Here is a 17,455-nt window from a genome sequence, read left to right as displayed (position 1 = left end):
TACAAAGTAACGTAATGTAAAGCAATGTAAAAGTAATGTAAAGCAATGTAAAGCAACGTAAAAGTTTGAGTTACAAAGTGATGTAATGTAAAGCAATGTAAAAGTAATGTAAAAGCAACGCTGAGTTACAAAGTAACGTAAAGCAATGTAAAAGTAATGTAAAGCAATGTAAAAGTAATGTAAAGCAATGTAAAAATTTGAGTTACAAAGTAACGTAATGTAAAGCAATGTAAAAGTAATGTAAAGCAATGTAAAAAATTTGAGTTACATACTAATGTAAAGCAATGTAAAAGTAATGTAAAGCAATGTAAAATTTGACTTACAAAGTAACGTGGTGTAAAGCAATGTAAAAATTTTGAGTTACAAAGTAATGTAAAGCAATGTAAAAGTAATGTAAAGCAATGTAAAAATTTGAGTTACAAAGTAACATAATGTAAAGCAATGTAAAGCAATGTAAAAATTTGACTTACAAAGTAACGTGGTGTAAAGCAATGTAAAAAATTTGAGTTACAAAGTAATGTAAAGCAATGTAAAAGTAATGTAAAGCAATGTAAAAATTTGAGTTACAAAGTAATGTAAAGCAATGTAAAAGTAATGTTAACCAATGTAAAAATTTGAGTTACAAAGTAAAGTAATGTAAAGCAACAGAAAAGGTAGAGGAAGACATTAACAAAAAGCAATGTAATGTAAAGCAACAGAAAATAGAATAACGAAGTGCCAAAAAGCAATGCAAAGCAATGTAAAGTCATGTAAGGTAATGTAAAGAAATGTAAAAGTACAAGTAACAAAGCATTGTAAAGTAAATGTAAAGTAATGTAAAAGTTTGAGTTACAAAGTAACGTAACGTAAAGCAACAGAAACCAGAGTAACAAAGTAAAAACAAAAGGAATGTAAACTGATGCAACAACGTAAATTAGTGTGAAAACCGAATAAGAGAGTAACATAGCAGAGTAACATAATGCAATGTAGTAACATGTAAAAATGGAGTTCTCATGATAACCGGAGGTACGGATGGACCTTTGTACCTTTATACGGGTTGCGTGAGGGTCTGAGCAGTCGTCAAATCGGATGGTATATCCCACCTCGTGCCCCAAAAACGCTCCACGTTCCTCTGCTACCCGAGTGGCCACCTAAACACACACAAAGTACCAGAACTTTTCACATCAGTGACCAGAACTGAGAGTTTTTCCATCTACAACCAATACTGTACTGTATCTGCTTTCGGTACAGAGAGACACAGAACCAGAATTTTTACTACAGGTACCAGAACTGTGCCTTTTCCACTGGTTATCAGTTTTGTACCAAAAGGTTCTGGTTGTGTGGTTACGGATATCTGCTTTGGGTACCAAGAAAGGCATGAATAAGATGTTATAGTATTCGGGGGCGGGGCTAATTATTTAAATATGTCACATAACATGAAACTCAAAAACACAAACTGGGCATTACTTTTTATAGATAGTTTCTTTTTTTTATGATAAATGTTTCAACATTGTGGATATAAAACAGATTTTTTTTTTTTTAATATCATTCGCGTTCTTTTTCTTTTTTGATCTTTTAACATTTCAAATCCAGTGGAAACATCTGGACTGCATTTGTGTGCATGTGTGGCGCTCTGAATGTATTTTTACCACGTCTACGGTTGTAAATTAAATCACAAGAATATATAGCGATACACACCGATGTAGCAGCTACTCTCCGAGGCTGAGTCACGCCGATTACCTTCCCCTCTGCGGCCCATCCCGCCTCCAGGAGGTACTGAAACACACACACACACACACACACACACACATATTTTCAACACATTGGTCCAATGCACACAGCCTGACACTGCAAAACTGAGCTCAAAGCAATCAGCGCTCTACAACAGGGCGAGAGAAAAGTCAAAAAGTGCACGAAGGCACATTTTCCTTCATCACGTCAGCACATTACACACAAAATAAGCAATCATAAGTCAGGCCATGTTCAGAGAGCAGAAGAAGGAAGAGATTTTAATGGAGTTTACCTGAGGAATCTGTGTGCTCTTCCCCGAGCCGGTCTCGCCCAGGATCACTACGGTCTGAAAGCTTTCCACCATGTACAGGATGTTGTTCCTGTGCTGTGGGTTCGACATCCAGAGCGAAAAGACGTGTTCACATGACAACGTTATGAGGAATGACATTTTCCCCCCAACACTGGCCTGTGCAACACTAATACATCACACACAGCTGCAGTATGCAAACGGATATGCAAATGAGCCATCTAACTAAGCTCTAAAATTTGTTTACTGTGATCATCTAAGATGAGAGGTCACATAATTCAGCTCATGCAGATAACGTGCACAGATAATAAATAAATAAATAAATAAATAAATAAATAAATAAATACAGCCGAGCAGAACTTGGATTGACGTAACGTAATTAAAAGTAAGGGTCAGAGTAAAAGGGTCAACATGAAGTAATGTAAAGTCATGCAAATCAGCGTAAACAAATTAACTAAGCAATGTTAAGTTATTTAAACGGCATTAAAGCAAAGTAAGAAATTAATGTAAAGTAAAGCAATGTAAAAGTTAGAGTAACAAAGTCATGTAAAGTCATGTAAAAGTTAGACAAAGGCATGTAAAGTAATGTAAAAGTTAGATGAAGTCATGTAAAGTAATGTAAAAGTTAGATGAAGTCAAATAATGTGAAAGTTAGACAAAGTCATGTTAAGTAATGTAAAAGTCAGGGTAACAAAGTCATGTAAAGTAATGTAAAGCAATGTAAAAGTTAGATAACAGTCATGTTAAAATAATGAAGTTAGAGTAACAAAGTCATGTAAAGTCATGTAAAAGTTAGAGTAACAAAGTCATGTAAAGTAATGTAAAGCAATGTAAAGGTTAGACAAAGGCATGTAAAGTAATGTAAAAGTTAGATGAAGTCATGTAAAGTAATGTAAAAATTAGATAAAGTCATATATTGTGAAAGTTTAATAAAGTCATGTAAAGTCATGTAAAGCAATGTAAAAGTTAGACAAAGGCATGTAAAGTAACGTAAAAGTTAGATGAAGTCATGTAAAGTAATGTAAAAATTAGAGTAACAGTCATGTAAAGTAATGTAAAAGTTAGACAAAGGCATGTAAAGTAATGTAAAAGTCAGGGTAACAAAGTCATGTAAAGTCATGTAAAGCAATGTAAAAGTTAGACAAAGGCATGTAAAGTAATGTAAAAGTTAGATAATGTCATATAATGTGAAAGTTTAACAAAGTCATGTAAAGTCATGTACAAGTCAGGGTAACAAAGTCATGTAAAGTAATGTAAAGTAATGTAAATGTAATTTAGTGTAAATTACAGCAGTTACGATCAACGGTGGGTATAGACGGGCACCTTAACCATGCATAACAAAAAAAATTAAACTCTTAGCAAATACAAACATCTTAAATCTAAGCAAATCTCTATAATATTAATAATAACAACATTATTTTATTGCACTTGCTAATAATTTAACTTCCAGCATTTATTATTTAAATTATTTGAAATAATTTGATAAGAATGCTTAAAACTAGTATATTGTAAAAAAAAGAAAAAAAAAGAAAAAAGTAGATATGTAGGTTAAACAATCTTATAATCACTGTACACTCATCATTTCAAAAGCAGTTCAAGATGCTTTACTTGTTAAAATAACTTCTGGAAATATAAATAGAATATAACCACAAGCAGTGATTAAGGGGTCCAAGCACTGCGCGATAGCAAAAAATTGGTGGGAAGACTTTTGTGACCGGGCCGAATTAGTGTGCCAAATTTTGTATTTAAAAAAATGTCAAAATAAAATTTTTAAAAAAAAGTGTGTGGACGTTCCCATAGCAACAACTCCCATGGCACGTGGACCCCTAAACACAGTATTATTCCATGTCAATGGTTCAGACCCGTTCCGATCCTCTGCCTGTTTACCATCATAGATAAGCTCGAGTTACTTCAGTACCTTAAAGACGGGAAGCTTCTGCCTCTGTTTCTCCACAGACAGGGAACTGTGAGGGTTGTATATGACAGCGGTGCTGCTCAGCTCCGTGTTCAGCTCCCTCTCCTCACACACTCCCGGCGCCTCGGCCCCTGTATTTATACACGCACGCGAAAACTCAGAAATTAACATTTACTCAACCTCGTTTATGCAGTATTATAAAGCAGAAGATAAAGAGGGGAAAAAAGAGATTACAAGGAAGAAATTCAAATAAAAACAGAAGGAATCGACCGAACGAGGCTTTCTCGGTCCCGGAAGCCTCGCTTTAAAGTAACATGATATGGATTTAATCTTAATGTTAATTACACCACAACGCTGATTCTGGACTCTGATTGGTCAGAAGGTGCTGATTCATTTCTTAGAACAGCAGCTCTGACAGTAGCACAGGTGTATATCCATGCGCTCGCTCTGATACGTTATCATATCTATATTAACAGCTCTTTCAGCGGGACTTGTACGCCAGACACTCAACTAATAATAAACAGATTTTTTTTTTTTTAAAGTGTAATCGTTGATATGGTGACATCTTCTATAACAAGATGCGTTTTTTTTTTTTTTTTTACATTTATAGAAGGAGTCTCCAGTGTTAGTGTTTTGTAGAAAGAGAGTGAAAACAGCACCTAACTTCCACAACATTAAACGTGACTAAAAAGTACAACGTCGTTGTTTAATAGATAAAAATTGGAACCGCTGTTAAATTGCTGCGGTGTGATTTAATCAAATCGATTCAGTTTGATTCGTGTAGCGCGTTTAACGACGGACGTCGTCTCAGAGCGGCTTTACGGAAACATATAAACACAGGACGGAGATTTTAAGTGTGTGAATTTATCCCTATTGAGCGAGCCGGTGGTGACGGTGGTGAGGGAAAAACTCCCTGAGATGATACGAGGAAGAAACCTTGAGAGGAACCGGACTCAGAAGGGAACCCGTCCTCATCCGGGTCACGACGGCGAGTGTGAACGTAAAAGAAAGTTCATTATGGTTTAATATGAAGTCTGTGTGTTGAACTAGTCCACCGTTCACTAAAGGAGACCCGAGTGTAAAACTGTACGTGGTAATTGCAGTCCCGAGGCCATCGCAGCGACCGCAGTGAGAACGTCCGTGTGGAATCGAGGTCCAAAACCATTTCCATGGTACTTCAAGCTTCACCGTCCTCAGCGATCTCCAGGCTGCACCGCTTGGGGTCGTCCTCAGTGGCAGATTGAAGCCTCCAGTAGATGAGAGTGCCATCCAGAGGTAGGGTTGAATAAAACACTTCAGGACAAGCCGTTATAGGAAGATAACGAACTTCGGGGTGGTAACAGTAACTCACTGCTTCATCACTCCCCGTCATTAATATTATGTTTTGTATCCTAGACAAAATTTATTGTACTTCTACAAAGAAAACCTCTTCTTACACTATTGACTATTACACTATCTTAAAAGACCGATTTTTGGGATCGTATGAGCTGAAGGAGTCACCGAAGCATCAGCTGGAATATTGAGAAGCACCCAAAAAAAGAAGGAAAGAAAATCAAGAAGAAGAAGAAGAAGAAGAAGAAGAAGAAAACATTATGCTTTACACATTGCATCATTAGTACAAAATCTTTCTATCATGGTGTGTTGGGATTTTTAGAATTATCAGGTGTATGGAGCGGATTAAAGCTTAAATGTTTCGAAAGAAACACAACCATGAGGCAGAGGGTAACGCGCAGCATTATACTACCACCACCACCACCACCACCACCACCACCACCCTGCTTCAGTGGAGACGGATGTTCAGTTTCCAGCTAACATAGCGCCTTGAGGCCAAAAAAAAACGTTTTTTATTTCCGTCTCATCGAACCAAAGAATATTTCCCTGCATGACTCCAGGTCTGATCAAAAGGAGCCGTGTTGTCTTTTAAGGTGTCTAATCTTTTCGAAACGCAATAATCGTGTAATATCGCTCAGGGGGTGAGTCAGTGTCTCTCTGACAGGGTAGAAAAGAACATAGAGAAGTGTCCAGATGTGCACAGAGACCCAAAAGAGGGAGTGTAATTATACTGAAATGCACATCTGGAATTATACTTGATGAAAAAAATATTGTATAAGAAAGGGGGTCTGATGACTGACTGACTGACTGACTGACACACACACACACACACACACACACACGATCAGATCAGAGCTGCTGTAAAAATACACTGATTGTTTAGTATGAAATGAAAACAGAAATCTAACACACTTCTACACTCTCACCTTCACTAACACTAACACTAACTCTCTCTCTCTCTTTCTCTCTCTCTCTCTCTCTCGCGCGCGCGCACGCACGCACACACACACACACGATGTAATGAAATGAAAGCTGTGAGCTGCACAGGGATTATAATCGGTAGAATTTGTAATCTTACCGGGTTTCCAGAATTTCATGATGGAGTGGGGCGCCGCCATCTTGAAAACCTACGTCATTTACTCGGGGAAAACTTTAAAAAGCCAAGCGCCACCAGGGGGCGACAGGGGACCAATAATATTTATCATCAGCAGTTGTTTATCAGTAATTATTTATTCATTTATTTATATATTATTTATTTAATTTTAATATTTTTTGACTACGTTTTATTTTATTTTATTTTTTCACGTGGTAAAGCAATTTGAGTTGCATTTAAAACATAAAAGGGGCTGCATCAATTCATTTCCATCTTCTCGTTGATATTAACATTTATTAACTTTTCACAATCTTTTGCTTGACACTGTAAAACTATTTGAGCTGCATTTTAAATGCATGAAAAGTGCACAATAAATAAAGCTTATTATTGTTATTACTGCTGCTATTGTCGGTTGTTTACTATTTTATTTTCTTGATTTATTTGTTGCTCTTTTCTTTCTTTACAGTGTAAATCTATTTGAGCTGCATTTTAATGTATTAAAGGTCCCTTATAAATAAAGTTTATTAGCAGTAATAGTGGCAGTAGTACAGTATTTGCAAAAATTTTTCCTATTTTAGTTCATTAGTTTCTTTATTTCTGTTTTTTCATCCCTCTTTTACTCCTCACTGTTTTCATCCTTCTTTAAACCCCCACTACATATAGATATTATCTTCTTATCGCTGCAACACGACTAAACCAGCCTACGTGAATGTGTTCTGCTGAGATGAACTATTTCTATACCTTCCGTAAAGGAGGTTCTATCTGACACCCTGGAAGGCAAAACCTTAACGCCGCAAAGGAGAAACTCTATCCAGACGCACCACACTGGCAGCCCTACTGGAAGCCAGTACGTTAGCATGGCTCATAGACTCACACAATGCTCTGTTTGTGAATCCAGATGTTGAGAGAAAAAGCAGACCAGGTGCTGGATCAGGTTTAAATGTGCTTGGCAAATTTTCCAACATTTTACTCAAACATAAATGTAACGAACTGACAAATATTTAGACACTTCTGTTTTTGTCATCTAATATAGTGCGAAATCAAAACTATGCATTCGTACTTGGTCACGAAGGCGTCTCGAGTCACCGCGGCAGTACGTCCGTGCTCGCCGTGACGTTTATCTTCTCCTCGGATTCAGATTCTTGGCCGGTGCGATTAAATGGTTCTGTAACGTTTCCTGGTGCACCACGTTTTCATTTTTCCTTCGCCGGCACGTGACGCGGCGGTACTGCTCCTAGAGTAGCAGCGCCGCATCGCGACGCACCCACCACCGTGCTTCACTGTACATACAGCTGTTTATAGGACCCTTCTTTCTCCAAACACCACCAGGCGAATCACCGCCGTCGCCGTCCGGTCCCGTTTCATCTCCCCCGAGTATTAAAAAGACAGCAGACGAGTTTAACAGGCGCGAGGTGCAGGAACGGACACGGCCGCGGTTCGGTTATGTCACGGACGGGGACGTTTAAGGTCTTTGCTACGACTCCGTCTCTCCGTAGTTCTCGTCATCGGAGTATCGCGCGATACTTTTTCCCCTGTGAACTTCAGGAAGCTCCTTGACCTTCACCATGACCTCTACTTGTGTGAAATCTCCCCAACCGACGCCAACGTCTTTTATAAAGACACCAGGTACGATTTGCATGTGAAGGTTTTATTTATTTTTTCTATAACCTTTACATATACTGTATCGGCACATATACATATATTTTTTAATACAGTGTCCAAGTGCTATTTCCCTTTCAATTTAAAGTTTTTAAAAAAAAAACACCCCCCCCCCCCCCCCCCACACACACACACAATGCGTGTAAATTTGATGTGAATATATGCAGTGGAATTAGATTAAATAATAAAAACAAAAATTGTACGAATACTTAATTCCCCCTCAACGTACAATATGCGTAAATAAATACACGTAGACTTTTAACAATACTTATGTAATGTTTTTAGAGAATAATAATGAAGAATAATAAAATCAGCACTACGTGACAGTTATATTTCTGCATTTATACCCATGCTGGTTTATTCCAAAGGGACGTGAGCTAGGTTTCCATCGGATATAAAAGAAGGTTTTATTGCACGTGAAGGTGAGCAGCGGCAGAACGATTTCTGTTTAAATAAAGGGAACGGAAGCCGTTTTACGGGTGAATCACAGTTTTATTACATCATAACAAACTCAAAGGAATTTAAAGACGTGTAAGAAAAGTGGAAACTGTTCGATCTTTTCCGGCTGGACTGTACAAAGAATGCAAAATAAAATTTAAAAAAAAAGGGGAGGGGGGGGGGAGGGGGGGGGTCGGGGACATGCACCTGAAAACAATCAGACTTTTTTTAAGATGATAAATTCCTCTTTTTTTTTTTCTCCCCTCTCTATGGAGCATCCGTGATTGTTCCACGTGCCTGACGTGTTAAAACGCCACGAGTAGCGGATTCGTGTCGGCGGGAAAAAAAATCATTGGTGTGAAAAAATATAATCGATTAAAAATGATTCGGTGTTTAATGCATTACCGTGACCGGTCGGATTTTACCCGGACGCAACAGCTTGAGCGTTCCGGCGCTAAAACCTCCACGCCTTCGCCCGCGTTCGTATCGACTCCTCTGAAATACTGAGACGTGCGAGAAACCTCATCACGCCGAAAACGCGCAGGACCTCCAACCTTTAAAATGGAAACTGTACATCATTTACACTTGTTTTTAAATTAATCAAGACGTTCAGGTAAGACTAGAGTAACGGGAAAGAAATTTAAATTACAAACTAGATACAAAGTCGTTCATTCATACAGAGAGAGAGAGAGAGAGAGAGAGAGAGAGAGAGAGAGAGAGAGAGAGAGAGAGAGAGAGAGAGAATAGCGTTGAATCAGGACACATGGCAGTGCACTGGACGGGCGTTAGCTTAAAAACTGAATGAGCCGCCGATCAGGAAGTGGTTCAGAGCAGACGACCCACGATGCACCTGGGTCGGGAGGCTCCGGTGCACTGCTGGTGACGTGTGTGAAGCCCAGTGCCGGCCGTGTGCAGCCCGTCCCCGGACCCCACCGTACAGCCGAGTGTTCTACGCTGCTTTAGAGCGGGTTCTCTGCCGGACCTCAGTCATAGTGCAGCGCTGTGTAGAAGATTATCCACACCACCTGTATGCGCGCGCGCACACACACACACACACACACACACACACCATGAACTAGAGATATCCCCCGTTAAAGAATACCCATTTGTTTAAGTAAAAAAAAAAAAGTTGCAAAAGCACCACACACACTAGAAAAAGAAAAAAAAAAAAAAAAAAAAAAAAAAAAAAAAAAAAAAAACACTGCATATACAGTGCATATTTACCGAGGGTGCCAATATTAATGGAGGACGATGTATATTGTAAATAAACAGTATGTATTATACTGTTATATGTAAACACCCACTTTTTAAAAATCTGTTCATAAAAAAATATATATATATATATATATATAAATTTTTAAGATGGACAGATGGATAAATAAATAAATAAATAAATAAATAAATAAATAAAAAAGACAATGAAAGAAAGAAATATGTAAGGAAACTCAATCAATAAATAGACAGACAGACAAATAAAACAGGTAAACAAGCAAACAAACAGAGGAAAACGCCAGCCTGTGCAGCAAGAAGGTGCGAGTGTGTTTACCAGGAATAAAGCGAAAGAAGTCATGAAGCCTTCTTTTGTGAGCTCCCACGTTCCTCCGTACTCCTCCTCATCCACCTGCTGGAAGCTGCTGAAGTAAACGTACAGGACGCCGGCGTTCACCAGGCAGAATCTGTGCAACACGGGAACATCAGGAACGGTCAAACCAGGACAAACGCCCAACCTCTTAATAATAATAATAATAATAATAATAATAATAATACAGTAGACGGTGTTAGATGTGATCCTGATGAAGCATTTATTATTATTACAGTATCTCACAAAAGTGAGTGCACCCCTCACATTGTAGTAAATATTTGATGATATCTTGTCATGTGGCGACACTGAAGAAATGACACTGTGCTACAGTGTAAAGTAGTGAGTGTACAGCTTGTGTAACAGTGTAAATTTGCCGTCCCCTCAAAATAACTCAACACACAGGCATTAATGTCTAAACCGCTGCAACAAAAGTGAGTGCACCCCTAAGTGAAAATGTCCAAATTGGGCCCAGTTAGACATTTTCCCTCCCCGGTGTCATGTGACTTTTTAGTGTTACAAGGTCTCAGGTGTGAATGGGGAGCAGGTGTGTTAAATTTGGTGTCATCGCTCTCACACTCCCTCATACTGGTCACTGGAAGTTCAACATGGCACCTCATGGTAAAGAACTCTCTGAGGATCTGAAAAAAAAAGAATTGTTCCTCTACATAAAGATGGCCTAGACTATAAGAAGACTGCCGAGACACTGACACTGAACTGCAGCACGGTGGTCGAGACCATACAGCGGTTTAACAGGACAGGTTCCACTCAGAACAGGCCTCGCCATGGTCGACCAAAGAAGTTGAGTGCACGTGCTCAGCGTCATATCCAGAGGTTGTGTTTGGGAAATAGGCGTATGAGTGCTGCCAGCATTGCTGCAGAGGTTGAAGGGGTGGGGGGTCAGCCTGTCAGTGCTCAGACCATACGCCGCACACTGCATCAAACTGGTCTGCATGGCTGTCGTCCCAGAAGGAAACCTCTTCTAAAGATGATGCACAAGAAAGCCTGCAAACAGTTTGCTGAAGACAAGCAGACTAAGGACATGATTACTGGAACCATGTCCTGTGGTCTGATGAGACCAAGATGAACTTATTTGGTTCAGATGGTGTCAAGCGTGTGTGGTGGCAACCAGGTGAGGAGGTCTCTAACATCCACCAGCTCCGTGATGTCATCATGGAGGAGTGGAAGAGGACTCCAGTGGAACCTGTGAAGCTCTGGAGAACTCCATGCCCGAGAGGGTTAAGGCAGTGCTGGAAAATAATGGTGGCCACACAAAATATTGACACTTTGGGCCCAATGTGGACATTTTCACTTAGGGGTGCACTCACTTTTGTTGCAGCGGTTTAGACATTAATGTCTGTGTGTTGAGTTATTTTAAGTGGACGGCAAATTTACACTGTTACACAAGCTGTACACTCACTACTTTACACTGTAGCACAGTGTCACTTCTTCAGTGTCGTCACATGAAAAGATATCATCAAATATTTACTACAATGTGAGGGGTGCACTCACTTTCGTAAGACACTGTATTATTATTATTATTATTATTATTATTATTATTATTATTATTATTATTATTATACAGTAGACGGGTATTAGATGTGATCCTGATGAAGCATTTCATTGTGTTTCTGTATAAATCTGTAATCATTGTTTAGTTTATTAATATTTTATCCATTATTCTTAGCGTTAATCTGAATTATTATATGAAATTTTTAAGCGGAGGTGAGGCACGGCCACTTTTAATCAAACGTCTTTACAGAACATTACATTGTTTATTTACATTATTATTATTTCTATAATCACTATTATTGATCTTAAAAAGTGTCATATGTTCTGTTTTTTCCCGTTTTCAATGTTAAAAATGAAAATATTCATTTTAAATAAATCTTAAATATATATATATATATATATACATATATACACATATATACACACACTCACACACTTCTGAAACAAGCATGCATCCGTTAAATAAATAAATGCACTTTTTAATTAATGCAACACTACTGTATTACTGGATGTTACTTTATATTTCTATATTATCTTTACACACACACACACACACACACACGAGACTTATCGTGTAACACAAATATCTTCATGTATGGTGATGTAATATTTCTTTTAAATCATCTATAATAAAAAAACCTCTCTCTCTCTCACACACACAGACAGAGAGAGAGAGAGAGAGAGACAGATAGAGACAGACAGAGACCAACAGACAAAGACAGAGACAGAGATGGAGACAGATGGAGACAGACAGAGACCAACAGACAAAGAGACAGAGAGAGAGAGCGAGCGACGGACAGAGAGAGCGACAGAGAGTTTCAGCTGACAGACTGGACACCTACATGGCGATTCCCAGGAAGCCCTTCAGCGGAACGACGCCCCAGATGACTCCCAGGATGATGGCGATGATCTGTCTGAACCAGTACACCACGTCTAAAAACTCATCCTGTAGGGAAAAATTATTATATATACTTATATTATTACTTTAATCATATATATTTTTTTTTTAAACAAGAACCACATGTATGATGGTCAGGGGTGCACATACTTTTGGCCATATAGTGTATGTGTAGTACGCTTCAAACACTTTTACTAACACTTTATCTAAACACTAGCTTTTCTTAAAATAAAGAAAGAAAGGAAAGACATTGAAACGTTTGATTTTGTTTTTTTTTTAATAAATAAATATTCAGTGTTGAATAAATCTACACTAATTTACTGACTTTGATTCGATTTGTTCAGTCACTGGGTTTCATTCAGAAAATAATTATTTAAAAACACTGTTAATTCTTTCATTTCTTTATCGTTCTCCTGACCGTGCTCTTCTTAGCTATTTAACAAAAATAGAAGAAAAAAAAAAAAGAATGGAAGAATTATAATTTAAAAAATAATTTAAAAAACATTTAATTTAATTAATTGTCTTGTTTTTTTGTTTTTTTTTTAAAGAGTGAAATTTTTGAAAGAGTTAAAACCACTTTCTTACTAATATTAAATAATAATGAACAAAAAGATTCTCTTTACAACAATCGCAAACTATTTATTATAATGTATTATAATTTGTTATTAATATTTTAATACAATTATACTTATTTTATTCTACTCATCAATATTAGATTTATGTTTTATAAGATATATTAAATATATAAAATAAACATTGAATCATAAATATAAGTTATACATACAGAGTCTAATTATTATATTCTATAAGTTACCATAGTCAGTATAGAACAAAAATTATTAAATATAATACATTTGTTACTTAGTTCTATATATTTTCTACTGTATGTTAATAAATAAAACAAATTGTTATTATATTTATATATTTTTACTATATGATAAATAATGTCAATTTTGTTATTTTACTTATATATAAATATATTCTATAAAATACATTCTTTTTTATATATATATATATATTCAATTTACGATCATGAATAATTTATAACATTATTATATAGATATATTTTTTCTTCACTATATGATAAAAATAATTTATCATTTGGTTGTTTATTTTATTTTTTTTACCAATGATAAATAGTCATTTGTTATTATTATTATTATTATTATTATTATTATTATTATTATTATGTTACTATATGTTAATAAATAATGATGTTTTTTTTGGTTAGGAATTTTTAATTTACAATATTATATTTTTTAGTATATGTGCTTTTTGTATTAGAAGTAATTTATCATATATATATATATATATATATATAAACACTTTTCACTATATTTGTTGTAATTGATTATATGTATATACATTTTTCATAACTATAGAAAATTCTGCTGAAGTAATTATATATTATAATTCGTTAGAGTTATGTTTTCTGTTATTTATAATAACAAATAACGATGTTATATTCATAATATTTTGTGAAAGTCCCTGACTTTCTACCTTAGATGCTAACTGTAGCAGCTTAAGCTAATTAGCCAGGTAGCTTAGCAATGCATGTGAGCTAAACTTTAAGCTAATGTTGACAGTGAAACTTATGAACACTATAAACGAACGGATTTTAAAGTCTATTTCTTTGCAGAGAGAGAGAGAGAGAGAGAGAGAGAGAGAGAGAGAGAGAGAGAGAGAGAGAGAGAGAGAGAGTGTGTGTGTGTGTGTGTGTGTGTGTGTGTGTGTGTGTGTGTGTGTGTGTGTGTGTGTGTGTCACCTTGTCGTCCCACACAGCTCTACTGCTCAGCGCTTTGCTCCATGTGGACTGCTTCAGTCCTCCGTTAGCCACATGAACCTCTTCTTTCTTCTTACTCGAGCCGCTAGTCATCCTCCACCACTCCTTCACTCCTTTATCAACAAACACCGAGTGAGAAAATAAATCTATTAACTCTCTCTTGTTTCTCGCGGTGCTTTAGGACTTCGCAGGATTTAACACTGCTGACGCTTCTAATTGACGCTTTGAGAAGGGAGACACTGACTGCGCATGCGTACACCCGGTTTGACCCTCGGAGGTCACGTCCAATCAGCGAGTGCGACGTCTGCGTTCTCAGCCAATCAGATTGAGGCATGGGTCTCTCGGATAAGTATGAGAGGCTCCTCTAGAGGTGAGGCGTCGCTACTGCAACACACGAGATTGTTTTATTTATTTATTTATTTTTTGTAAATGTGGTTTTAAACCAGAAATCTCACTTTAATTCACTTTAATCTGGTTCTTGAAGGCTTTTTAAAGTGTTTGAGGTCTAAGATGTCTGAAAAATTGTTTTGAATCGTTTAATTATCATCAGCTCTATAGGCGACTCTCCAGCCAGAAAAAAAACATCCTTTTATTCTCTTTATTTCCATTATGTTAAACAGATGCCTTTCTTATCATTATTCTAGAAGCCTGTGTGTATTAATTTATCTCTAGTCGTTGGCAATACCAAGATATTCACCTTACTACACAGAAATTAGTACGCTTTTTTTCCTTTTTAAAACTGAAGTTTCAGTGAACAAAACTGCATACTATCCTATCCTATACAGTCTGTTAAAATACTATTCCATCTATGAGCAATATCTAAATATGTTATCATAGCGAAAGTTGCTTTGGTAATCTCAACTGCTGTGGTAAATGGTGTGTGGAAAAAAAAAAGTACGCATATGAAAAGGGACCACTGATCATTTTATCAGTTTACATGAAGCTTTTTTTGTGCATATTTTCTTAACATAACATACTTAGTATGTAAAAATTGTACGCTACTAATAATTACGAAATAATACATACTAGTGTGTCAAAATAGTACACTAAACAAGGTTTCCATGGTTATACAAGCAAAACGTGTGTACTACACTACTACATAGTATGTATACTACTGTGCTGCTGGTTAACATGGCGTTTCAGTGGCTACGCGTACTACCATACTAAATAGTATTTCAACTAAGGAGAGACAGTCGCTTTTAAAGGAGAGATTTAAGCATTCATATTAATTAGTGTGCTACAGACATACTAGTATGCTATATATATATATATATATATATATATATATATATATATATATATATATATATATATATATATATATAAAACACTGTTAGTAAAAACACATCTGTTTAGAACTGAGTTTCAACAGTTATGCATACTACCCTACTAAATAGTATGGGGGCGGATGCGCATTAATCTTATCAGAATAAATTTTAATTAGCCAATTTTAGTAATCCATACTACTGTACTAAATAGTCTACCAAACACACGCCATCGGTTTAAACAGCTACGCATACTATATATTATTTTAGATATTTTAACACTAATTAGTGTGCTATTACACTATTATGCTAAAAAAAAAAAAATACTCAATTTTAGTTTCAACAGCCACGTACACTACTCTAGTATACTACTCTACTAAAGAGTAAGAAACTGATCATTAATCTGATCAAAACAAAGTTTAAATAGTCCATTTTAGTGACCCATACTAGTTTACTAAATAGTGTGCCAAACACGCTATCTGTTTAAACTGGTTCAACAGCTACGTATACTACTCTACTAAATAGTATGTAAAATTATGGGGGAAAAAAGTCCATAATCTTACAAAATAAACTTTAATTAACCAATCTTAATAACCCATACTACTGTACTGAATAGTGTCCCAAACACCCCGTCTTTTTAAACAGCTATGTATACTACCCTACTAAATAGTATTAAACATTCTTAATCTTATGGAATTGCAGTTTAAATGATATATTTTGATAACCATACTAAATAGTGTGCTAAAACAACAACAACAACAACAACAACAACACAGTAGTATGCAAAAAAGAAAGTAACGCTGTTTAATACCAAGTTTCAACAGCTACGTATACTACCCTACTAAACAGTATGGTCATTAATCTGATCTAAGCCAAGTTTAAATAGTCCGATATAGTGATCCATACTAGTGTACTAAATAGTGTGCCAAACACACCATCTATTTAAAATGGAGTTTCGAGGCTATGCATACTACTATACTAAATAGTATGGAAAAAGTCATTAATCTTATCAAAATAAACTTTAATTGCCCAATTTTAATACTACTCTACTAAATAGTGTGCCAAACACACCGTCTGTTTAAAATGGTGCAACGGCTATGTATACTACTCTACTAAAAAGTACTCTACTAAATAGTGTGCCAAACACACCGTCTGTTTAAAATGGTGCAACGGCTATGTATACTACTCTACTAAATAGTACTCTACTAAATAGTGTGCCAAACACACCGTCTGTTTAAAATGGTGCAACGGCTATGTATACTACTCTACTAAACAGTATGGTCATTAATCTGATCAAAGCAAAGTTTAAATAGTCCGTTTTAGTGATCCATACTAGTGTACTAAATAGTGTGCCAAACACGCCATCTATTTAAAATGGAGTTTCGAGGCTATGCATACTACTATACTAAATAGTATGGAAAAAGTCATTAATCTTATCAAAATAAACTTTAATTGCCCAATTTTAAAACTACTCTACTAAATAGTGTGCCAAACACACCGTCTGTTTAAAATGGTGCAACGGCTATGTATACTACTCTACTAAATAGTACTCTACTAAATAGTGTGCCAAACACACCGTCTGTTTAAAATGGTGCAACGGCTATGTATACTACTCTACTAAATAGTATGGTCATTCATCTGATCAAAGCAAAGTTTAAATAGTCCGTTTTAGTGATCCATACTAGTGTACTAAATAGTGTGCCAAACACACCGTCTGTTTAAAATGGTGCAACGGCTATGTATACTACTCTACTAAATAGTATGGTCATTCATCTGATCAAAGCAAAGTTTAAATAGTCCGTTTTAGTGATCCATACTAGTGTACTAAATAGTGTGCCAAAACCGCCATATATTTAAAATGGAGTTTCAACGACTACGCATACTACTCTACTAAATAGTATTAAAAACGGTCTTAATTTTACGAAATTGAAGTTTAAATGAGACATTTTAACAACCATACTAAA

General features: G+C 36.2%; 2 protein-coding genes across 2 annotated transcripts in view; both read right to left on the bottom strand.

Annotated features, from left to right (window-relative positions):
* Nucleotides 1–6,407, bottom strand: part of dhx35 (DEAH-box helicase 35) — an 18,006-nt gene extending 11,599 nt beyond the window's left edge. The window contains exons 1-5 of the mRNA XM_017486798.3: nucleotides 6,343–6,407; nucleotides 3,936–4,063; nucleotides 2,003–2,095; nucleotides 1,678–1,755; nucleotides 1,026–1,130 (exon numbers count right to left, since the gene is read on the bottom strand). Coding sequence (XP_017342287.1) covers nucleotides 1,026–1,130; nucleotides 1,678–1,755; nucleotides 2,003–2,095; nucleotides 3,936–4,063; nucleotides 6,343–6,382 — 444 coding nt within the window. The 5' untranslated portion in view covers nucleotides 6,383–6,407. The remainder of the gene's footprint in view (nucleotides 1–1,025; nucleotides 1,131–1,677; nucleotides 1,756–2,002; nucleotides 2,096–3,935; nucleotides 4,064–6,342) is intronic.
* Nucleotides 6,408–8,487: 2,080 nt separating this feature from the next.
* Nucleotides 8,488–14,475, bottom strand: rab5if (RAB5 interacting factor). Its single transcript, XM_017486799.3, has 4 exons — nucleotides 14,209–14,475; nucleotides 12,388–12,491; nucleotides 10,001–10,130; nucleotides 8,488–9,479 (listed from the first exon to the last, which is right to left on the bottom strand). The coding sequence occupies exons 1-4, from the start codon at nucleotides 14,317–14,319 to the stop codon at nucleotides 9,438–9,440; spliced, it is 387 nt and encodes a 128-aa protein (XP_017342288.1). The 5' UTR covers nucleotides 14,320–14,475; the 3' UTR covers nucleotides 8,488–9,437.
* Nucleotides 14,476–17,455: the final 2,980 nt, after the last annotated feature.

Source organism: Ictalurus punctatus, chromosome 15 (assembly GCF_001660625.3).
Source record: "Ictalurus punctatus breed USDA103 chromosome 15, Coco_2.0, whole genome shotgun sequence".
Lineage (NCBI taxonomy): Eukaryota > Metazoa > Chordata > Actinopteri > Siluriformes > Ictaluridae > Ictalurus > Ictalurus punctatus.
The sequence above is the reverse complement of the archived record's forward strand: the minus strand, read 5'-3'. Positions and strand labels throughout refer to the sequence as shown.

Bases quoted from the DNA above. Each gene is read 5' to 3' on its own strand.
- rab5if (XM_017486799.3), bottom strand. From the start codon at position 14,319: ATGACTAGCGGCTCGAGTAAGAAGAAAGAAGAGGTTCATGTGGCTAAC. The intron at 12,492-14,208 runs GTGACACACACA...TTTTCCCTACAG, and splicing joins GAGCTGTGTGGGACGACAAG to GATGAGTTTTTAGACGTGGT. The intron at 9,480-10,000 runs GTAAACACACTC...GCGCGCATACAG, and splicing joins CTTCTTTCGCTTTATTCCTG to GTGGTGTGGATAATCTTCTA.